We start from the raw sequence: 10,775 nt of genomic DNA, 5'->3' as shown, positions 1-10,775 counted from the left end.
AAAAAAAAAACAGAATGAACAGTATAAAATAATACCAAAAAACAATTGTACATTCAACTGAAACAATTGTAATTTTATTTTTAATTCTATTTTTGTGTCTTTAATAATTATATCATTTTCAGAGATCAGCTGACAGTGACGCGGCAATGTTATTGTCCTTTTTTTTTATTGTCTCCTCTACGGCTTGTGGACTATTGGTTTATTGTTACATAGGAGAATGTCTTATAAAAGAAGTAACTTTTTTATTATTTTTTATTTATTTCTTTTTCCTTTCATAAAATTTCATCATCGAAAATTTCTTCATGATTGAAATAATTAATTTTTTTACTTTCTACATATTTTTTATCTTTTTTTTTATAAAATTTTAAACGCTAAAATATTTTTAAGATTGATATAATAAATTTTCTTTTCATAAAATTTTATCATTGAAAACAAATAGACGTAGTTAATAACGTTTGCCATAATTGATTTTTTTCTCTAATTTCTTTTTACCATAAAATTTCGTAATAGAAAAAATATAGTCCCGATTTATATTATTAATTTTTTTGTTTTTTCATAAAATTGATCAACGAAAATACCATCATCTTGTAATTATTTTTTTTTTGTTTTTTCTCTATTTTACCATCAAAAATATCCTCATGATTGAGATAATTAATGTTTTCCCTTCTATTTTTTTTACAAAATTTCATCTTCAAAAATACAATGGAAGGGATTGATTTTTTTTCTTTTCTTTTCTTGTTTTTTTCATCATCAAAACTATCCTATGATTGACATAATTAATTTCTTTTTTTCATTTTCTTTTCAGAGCTCCATCTTAGGCGACGCATTGTATTTATGTGAGTGGTATAACATTTCAAAAGGGGAAAAGAAATTAATGCACATTTGCATGTTACGATCGACTAAAGGAATGCATTTGACTGCAGGAAAATTTTTTGTATTATCACTGACCACTTTCACTGACGTGAGTCCAATCTTTAGTAATTGTTAATAATTATAATAAAAAAAATGTAATACAGAGTGTCCCATTTTAAACGATATAGCCAAATATCTGCGACCCTATAGGTTTCATAAAAGAATGTTTTAAATAAAAATTGTTAGGTTGTGAGAAGTAAATTTAATATTTATTATAACTATTTCATAGAGGACACCTTTGTCGAGATACGGAAGTTATAACAATTTTTTTAAATATAATTCACAATAAAATTGACAAATTATGTAGATAGCCATATCGGTTAAAATGAAGCATTCTGTGTAGTAAAAAATTAAAAACAGAAAAAAAATTTGGAAAATACATTTAAAAAAAGGAAAAGCAACAAAATATTTCTTTTTGTCTTATTAAAAATATTATTATTAGTTTCTGTTTCTTTTTTTTCTTCACTTTTTTCTTTAAATCTTAAGTTTTCGTAGGTCCTGAAAACATCGATGGCATATTTTTCAGTCTTACGAACCTTTGTATGAACAGAAAATAAAATGGCCGAATATATATATATATATATATTTATATATATATAAAACATTAAAATAAATTCTATTACACATTTAATTAAGAAAAATGAATCTTCATTTATACCTTATTTATATTATATTTGTCATGAAAATGAATTATAAAAAAAGACAAGATACATCGTTTCTATAGAGATAAAAGATATATCGTATTGTAGAGAACTGAACTGCAAAATAAACAAAGAAAAAGTAATTACTTGTACTATTAATTGATTTTATATTATAAAATTGTATATATATATATATTTATTTATTTATTATAATATATCGAGGTATTATTATATTAATAGTATATCAATCATACTTACATAAGCATAATTATATACTTATCATACAATAATATATTGATAAAAAACCTACATTATATACTAATACAATTAATTAAAAAAAATATTTCTGAATTAATTAAATTAATCAAAATTAAAATATCCTTTAGATTAATAATTTTTCAACGTATATAAACTGGAAATTTCTGTTACTATAAAAACATTAATAAAAAGAAAATAGAAATTACAAAATCGTCTGAACTGTTCGCGAAACTTATCATAGCATTAATCAGCAATTTCTATTATTAAAAAAAAAATATTTAAATTGTCTAAGTTAAATTGTCTCCTAAAAATTGCACTAAACTTTCAACAAAACTGACAACTTTCGTTATTAAAAAATAAATTTTGTAAAATTGTCTAAACAATCGCAGAATTTACAATAGCATGAACCAGCATCCACTATTATTCAAAAAAAAAAAAAAAAGGAATCCTCTAAACTGATCGCAAAACTTATCGTAGCGATCTCCGTTATGAAAATAAAATAAAATTCATAATCGTCTAAACTGAATGCAAAACTTTCTTTAACATGGACAGTGAACTGCACTGTCATTACCTACGTTCACTACACAACGCTCGCATATAATTTCCCCTACAAAACACTTGTCTCTTCAAACGGTCATTAATTTTCATATTAAAAACGTTTCTTCATTCTGTGAACGTTTGGAAAAAATATTACACCTATTAAAAAAATAAAAAAAAATAAAAGCCAAACAGAAAATATATTTATCCATTAATTTAATCAAATGTACAAAGTACGATGAAAAAGGTTGACGGAATTGCATCCCCGAAAAGAAAAAAAAAAAAAGAAAAAAGAAACAAGAAAAATACAAACCGTAGTTAGACCCACGAAAGTAGGTAAGATAATTGTAATACAAAAAAAAAGAAAGGAAACGAAATGGAACAACAAAGAATCAAAAGGAAGTTTTTGAGAGTTTCGAAAATGAAAAAAGAAAAAATCCGTGGATCTTCTAGATCGTCATCCATTCCCCACAAACCCATCAAACTCTATCTCTTTTCTGTTTTTTACCTTCACCCTCACCCTCACCGTTATCACGTTACACGATCTTCCATTCTTGAATTTTTGTGAGACCTTCGAACATTAATCGAATCGAATTCAATTGATACAGTGTTGTTTTCATTGTTTTCATTTAATAACAAACATTAATTAACGAATGAATAAAAGAAATAATACAACGAATTCGAAAAGAGAGGATTGGTTAAGTTTACGATACTTACGTGACCCACATTAAGAATATATCCAGAGAAACGGGAGCAACCACGCATTTATTGTTCTAAGAAAAATAATTTTTTGTTAATATTTATCTACGTCACGTTGAGCGAGTAGGGAATACGCTGGAGGGGTTGGGCCAAAAGTTACCAGGTGATTTTATGAGAGAAGAAAAATGAAACGAAGAAAACAAACAAGAATTGCTTACCACGACGTTTCTTAATTTTTGTGATTATTTTTTTCTTTCTTTTTCGTTTTTTCTTATTATCAAATTATACCAGAAAGAAAAAAAAGAGGAAAAGAAATATTCATAAGTTTATAGTTTAACAAGTTTAATGATATAAGTGGAAAATATTTGTCTGAAGTATCTCCGAATGTGTCTTTTATTTTGTTATATAAATTATAAAAAATGATAATTCTTTTTTGTTAAGTAAAATATACATAATGACGTGTCTCCTTTTGTTAAATGAATCGTAACAAATGACGTATTTTTTTCTTTCATCCATATTTTGAAAAATATATTTAAAATTTTTTACTTTTTTTATTATGATAATTTTTGTGGAAATTATATTAAACATGAATTATAATTTTGATTAATAATATCTCTTATTTATACATGTATTCTTTTTCACAATATGTTTTATAAAACAGTAATAAATATTTGTATACTTTTCATTAATGAAATTTCTTATATAATAGCAAAAATAATGTTATAAAGATTCTTATATTATTATATCAAAGAACAAAAATTTGAGTTCACCTTTTTCTTTTAAAAGTTTAATGAATTAATAGACACGATAAAAGTTGAAGAAACAATTATAAAAAAAAGAACAAACAAATAACTTATTTCATCGCATTTCATGAATTTCAATTTGAAAATCTTTTTAATAGAATTAACAAAAAAATTACAAGAATAAATATATGTAACATAGTTGTATACACAATGGCAAACCAATTTGTATTTAAAAAAAAAACTAAAAATTGAATTAAAAAAAAATAAAAGAAAAATTTCTAATAAAAATATAATTAATTAATAAATATATAAATATATATATATATAAAGCTAATAAAAAATATAACGTGCGATAATAAAAAATAAATGAATATAAAAATCCAACATGTTTCTACGAAATTAAGAAAGAAATATTACAAAAAGACGAAATAAGATTGAATACGAATTAAATTGTTTAATAAATTTGATAAAAACAGAATATCTAAATAAAAAAAAAATTAAGTAACAATTTGTTCATTTTATTGCGTAAATTTCAATAATTAATTTAGATGGAAATTGATGAAATTTCCTTTAATAATATAAGATTAATAAAATAAAACATAAAAATTAAGAAAAAAAATGAACCAATAGAATGTAAATAAAATCCACCGCATTTTTACGAAATTAAAAGATATCATAATGAAAACAAAAAGTAAATCAAAAAATATACAACAAAAATTCAATAAATCTATAGATTTCGATACAACTAGAGGTAGTTAATTAATCGATAAAAAAAAAAACAGGAAATATGCACTAAGAATACAATTAATTAGTAAACCTCGAGAGAGAAAAAGAGTTAGTTCATCGGTTAATTGAAGAAATAAAAAAGAAAACGAAAATAAAGTTATGCAAAATAAAAATTTTGGAGTAATTAAGTAATTTATAAAGACCAAAACGAAACAGAAAAAATAACGCAATAAAAATTTAGTTAATCAATAAATTTCGAGAAAGCTGAACGCGTTAATTAACTGATTGATTTAAAAGCAAATAAACAAAAAACAAAAAAATAAAAAGAAATAAGGGAGAAATAAAGGCTATAAGAAAAAGATTCAGAGAAATAAGAAAATCATCGTTTCAGGTGCCTTACTTCCGTGATAAGGTAATAGATTTGAACGTAAATTGTATGGGAATGTAACCAAAAGGGATTCATGACCCAGTTTCATTTTTTTCCGTTTATATGGCCGTACATTGTACAATGAATAACATTTCGATTACCAGTCACATATTCGACTTGGAATACATTATTGGTTGCATAAAAGAGAACATATTCAATTTTATAATCCTATTAAATTTATGTATTATATATGCTAAATGAATAGCAATTCATTAGTCAAATTATTAAAGGACATCAAATATTATTGAAGATATTATTTGAGAAAGATAGGAAACCAATGAGGAAAAAATCGCCTTTTTAAATTATAACAATTTCAGTTTAAAATTTGTCAAGGTCATTATAATATCCCGCGTCATGTTGCTATGCTGTATTATCTATCCGTTTTAGTTGTCAACTTTGAAATAGATAAATTTGTTCAATAGCTAATTCGAAATATTATTTGTTTAATGAAATACTTCTTTTTAATTTTTTGTTTATTTATTTTACGTTGAATAATAATTTCTTTTTTTACGGTTAACTATTTCTTTATTTTTTTTCATTTCGATCAGTAGTTTCTTCATTAGATCTGCATTATCTTTCCCGTTTTCTTTTTTTTATTTTTATCTAGTTTCTTTTTTTTTATTTTGTTGAATAATTTTTGTTTCAACGTCCGTTAACTTTTTTGTATTTCTATTTTTTGTAAATACATTTTAACCATTTTAATTTATTTTAATTTTTATATATTTTAATTATATATAATTATGTAATTTTTTATTTCAATTTATTATATTATAATAGTTTTTTATATATATCATATATTTTATCTTAAAATATTTTGAAATGTATATTTATATAAACTTTTTTTTCTAATTGTTTCTTATTTTTATATCTCTTGCATTAAATATATATTATTTTTTACTTAAAATAGTTATTATATTTATATATAGGGATACCGGAATAAAAACCTTTGAAATTTTAATCACCTAAAATAAATTTTAAATATTCTTTTAATTTCAATGATTAAAAAAAATATTTAATATTATTACATGTTTCATTAATAATATCTCTCATTTAAATATCTGATTATTTTTAAAATATTTTGTATAGGAACATATTAAATATTCTTATATTTTTCATTAAGAAGGTTGCTTATAGAATATTTATATAAATGTATATATAATATTATAAATAATATTATATTTATTTATAATATTATCATATTGAAGAAAATCAAATATTGATTTCATAATTTCTTGATAATTAAAATTAAGAAATTAAGAAAAATTTTTTCCGTAGTTATTGTTTAGTAAAAAGAAAGAAAAAATTTCCAATAAAGTAAAATCTATGTCTTATAATCTTTTTGTTACTTATAGTCGTGGTAAATTCATCTGAAAGATATAAGTTGCCATACAAAAACCATCCATTGATCCAGCCAACAAATCGAATAATCTACGTTTGTCTGTCTGTATCAATTTTTATTAATAGTACTGGTTCTCATTTTCAATTACGTTGGAACGGACGGGTTATTAATCTGTTTGGTACTTCGCGTCAATAATCTTTTCTTCGTACTTTCCGGCAAAGTAAAATACGTTTTAGATAATCCGGAGAATCGTAGAAATCGAATAAAGAAATTAATTTTGAGATATATATGCCCAATATGGTAATAATAATAATAATAATAATCATAATGATAAAAATAATAATAACAATAATACTAATAATAATAATAATAATAATAATAATAATAATAATAATAATAATAATAATAATAATAACAAAAATAACAATAACAACAATGACAATAATAATGATAACAATAAACTAATAAGAATGACAATAATAACAATGATAATAGTAATAATAAGATTGTATTCTAAACACACTATTGGCTTATTGCTATATTGGAGAGTATCTTATTAATGAAGTACTTAACCTATTAATTTTGTTTGCTCACAATTAGATCATTTTATGCTGTAAATACAATGATATAGTTTCACAAAATCTGAAATAAAAACACATACATTTCGATAGCGACATTAATTATTTATTTTTAATAATCATTTACATTTATTTCTAATAAACATTTACATTATTACCTTTGTATATAATTATTTTTTTTTATTATTTATTATATTTTAATTTTATAAAAATATATACATATATATAATTATAAAGTTAAATTTACTTACTTATTATGATTATATTATAATATTAGTATTTAATATATCTATTTACAATTACATTAATAAATTTATATATGATTTATTTTATTTCTTTATTATTACATTATTATATCAATGCTTATAATTAATATTGGTTTCTATTCTTTTTTAATATTTTTAATATTAGATATTTTACATTATATTAATATTATATATCTATATATATATATATATATATATATATATGTATACGTGTGCGTGTGCACGTGTTAATATTAACTATATTCCTTTTATTGCATTTATATATTACTGAGTACATTGATTTTATTTATTTATTTATATACTAATTGTGTTTATTATATATATGTATATATATATATATATATATATTTACACAAAAGAGAAATCGAAAAGAAAAACAATACGATAGAGAATTTTACATTTTATATTAAAAAAAAAAAAAAAGAAAAAACCCAACGAACAGCATATCTTATCACGAATAAACAAAACTAATTAAATAGAACACATTACGTTTCTTTATTTCAAATTTTTAATTTGAAAAAAAGAAAACACTATTATAAACCGAAACGATAATATTATACGAATCTTATCTTATCATGTTTTCAATCTTGTAATCGTGTATACAAGATATCTGGTTTGTCCATGTGAAAGATAAAAAATGACCTGAGCGTGACAACGGAAAAAAACCGAAAGAAGACAAAAGAAAAGCAATAATTATATGAAGAGTGTATCGTCTCCATTGAAAATTGAAAAAAAAAAGGAAACAAAATAGAAGTTCAACGTAGAAAGAAATCGGATCTGAGAAGAACATTGAAAGTTGAAAAGAAACGAAAAAAAAAAGATCCAATGACCACAGTAATTTATTTCTTTTTTCTTTTTTTGTATTATTTTATATTTTTCTTACTTTATTGTCGTACAAATCGAAGAGAATTGAAAGAAATGTTTAAAACTGAGAAACTGTGAGGAACTGAGAAATTAATTTCTCCTTCTTATGATTCGGTAAATTTGAGGCCGCATTTCGCGAGTTATAATTACACATGGTATGGGATATATGTGGAGTATAAAAAAAAGAAGGAATGACGGAGAGGTGGACAGGACGGAACATTTAGAATGAAAATCGACTTAAACGAAGAAAATTGAGTTTCTAAATACGATTCACGGAGTTTCTAATTACCGAAATATCGAAGACATGAATTTCTGGTTCGATGGGAATAAGTGAGAGAGAGAGAGAGAGAGAGAGAGAGAGAGAGAGAGAGAGAGAGAGAGAGAGAGAGAGAGAGAGAGAGAGAAGGGAATACAAGTTAACTGCTTTATGTTCATATAAAGCCAAGATGATTCGAATAAAGTTAAAAATTAATAAAGATATAAATATATAAAACAGTAGATAATGAATACATTCTTAAGGTAAATAAAAATATATATATTTCTTTTAATAACGAAAAAAAATAGTAAAAAAATATGCCATGGTACAATTAATATAATTTTTATTAACAATTTTTACAAATATAATATGAGATAATAATAAATATTTATTTTTATTATTTCGTAAAGTACATATAAATTATTTATTATTTCGAATATCAATGATCAGTTTATTCGTCGTTGCTGATCGAAAGTTAACGAAATTAATATTTTGGTAAATTATTATTTTGGATAATTAGTCCGTTCATCTTTATTAGTATGAAAATTAACAAACATATTTTATGCAATTTTATGGAGTTTATAAAGTTCATGAACAATTTTCAGTTTTCCAACATGTTAACAAGAGTAAGTGAATGATATTAATGGGCAAGAATGATAATCTATATCATTCGTAGATAGAGTGTGAGTGTATGTGTAAATTATAAGAACAATTACGAACTGTTGATTATTTAGTATCTGCAATATAGTGCAATTATCTATCAAAATGATAGTAATCTTAAACTTTTATCCGCCACTATGGATATGAAAAAACAAAAATTTCTTTAAGAATTATTAAACAATTTTTGTATAGCTTTATTATAAGTATATTGTTAATTCATTTCGTAATTATGAAAGAAGAAAAATAATTGCGCTAGAATAAAAAAGAGAATGAAAGATGAATATAGAAAGAAAGAAAGAGACGAAAAGAATGAAAGATTGAAAAGGTAGACAGACAAAAACGATAAGGAGTTTAAACATATGGAGAAAACTAACTCAAAAAATGTTAATTAATCATTAATATTTAATTAAATTCAAAGAAAATAAAATTCTTAAACTATCTCTGATAATCACGTTATCAATGTTGAAAACAACACTCTGCAGCAATTATGTTCTTATATCTGTTAGAGTATAATAAAATTATTGGTACATGTAATGATATTGACATACAGAATTAATTGACATATATAATTGGCATACATTAGATATAAATTGTATAATTTTTTATAAATGCGTTTTATTACAACTTGAGAAGTAATTATGCTTTCATGTTTGTAATGTCTACCACTGCCACGCAGAACTAAAATGAATGATATATAAGGCATTGGTGTTAACTGTAATTTTATATCTTTTACATTTTCTAAATTTGCAACAATTCTATGGCTAATCTTTTTTATTTTGAAATGTATCATATGATATTTTTATAGATTTATTAACAGCTATATATTTTATATATAAAACTATTACTAAATTAAGAAATGATTTTTGCATTTTCCGTTTAATTGGTATCTCGGGATAAAAATATCATTTTGAATTTTCCAACGATAGAAGTATAATAATTGAAGTAATTAGGATGATACATATAAGAATATTTTGAAACATTTTCGTAAAATAATTTTCTTATGTTTTATTTCTTAGGATTACCAGTACCATTAATGTATTATAAACATTATTATTGAGATATAGAAATTGATTTATAGAATGTAATAATGCCATAAGTTAGTGTAACCTACATTATGGAATTGAAATATAGGATATGTGATAATAGAATTATAATTATCAATATCTTTTTGAATTATGCTTGTTTGGTAATACGTTAGAAAACATAATCAAGATAAATATAAAGTACAAATAAGGACTCAGAATATAATTAACTGAGATTTTAAATAAACAAAGATCTAAAATAGTATGTAACAATAAGAAGAGTCTGCTTGGAAAGTTCTGTTGGCTCTTAAAGTCTTCGTAATGATAATATTTGATATTTCTTAAAGATAAACAACAAAAATGAAAAACTAATAAGTATTAACGATCATAATAAATATTTTTGAAGGAAAGAATATTTCGTATGTCATTTTAATTTTTTATTAACAATGCCAATAAGGTAATATTAAAATTCATATAATATTATATAATATTTTACAGAAACAATCGGTAAAATCAAGAAAATTTATATATACATTTTTTTTATATATAGATATCTTATGAAGTAATAGTTACAATAAAATTATATGCATATTTTTGAAACTTAATGGAAAATTAACTTTTTAAAATTGATTAACCCACTTCTTTCTGAATAGAATTAAAAAGTAATTTCCACCTTACTATTATCACAATTTAGATGATAGTTTTATTTTCATCCTAATAGAGATTTATTTCTATCCTAAATAAGATTCTCTGGATTTTATTATTTTAGATTCTATAAGAAATATACAATGCGAATGAAACAGTTAATGTATCGAAATATATAACAACCTCTAGTATGTTGCATTGG

The 10,775-nt window shown here is 22.5% G+C and overlaps 1 protein-coding gene across 1 annotated transcript in view; it reads left to right on the top strand.

Annotated features, from left to right (window-relative positions):
- Window positions 1-1,480, top strand: part of LOC122635852 (odorant receptor 13a-like) — a 4,962-nt gene extending 3,482 nt beyond the window's left edge. Inside the window, exons 5-7 of the mRNA XM_043826514.1 lie at window positions 123-233; window positions 806-961; window positions 1,408-1,480. Coding sequence (XP_043682449.1) covers window positions 123-233; window positions 806-961; window positions 1,408-1,458 — 318 coding nt within the window. The 3' untranslated portion in view covers window positions 1,459-1,480. The remainder of the gene's footprint in view (window positions 1-122; window positions 234-805; window positions 962-1,407) is intronic.
- Window positions 1,481-10,775: the final 9,295 nt, after the last annotated feature.

This window comes from Vespula pensylvanica, chromosome 19 (assembly GCF_014466175.1).
Source record: "Vespula pensylvanica isolate Volc-1 chromosome 19, ASM1446617v1, whole genome shotgun sequence".
NCBI lineage: Eukaryota > Metazoa > Arthropoda > Insecta > Hymenoptera > Vespidae > Vespula > Vespula pensylvanica.
Note: the sequence above shows the minus strand (reverse complement) of the source record. Positions and strands in the feature narration are given on the sequence as shown.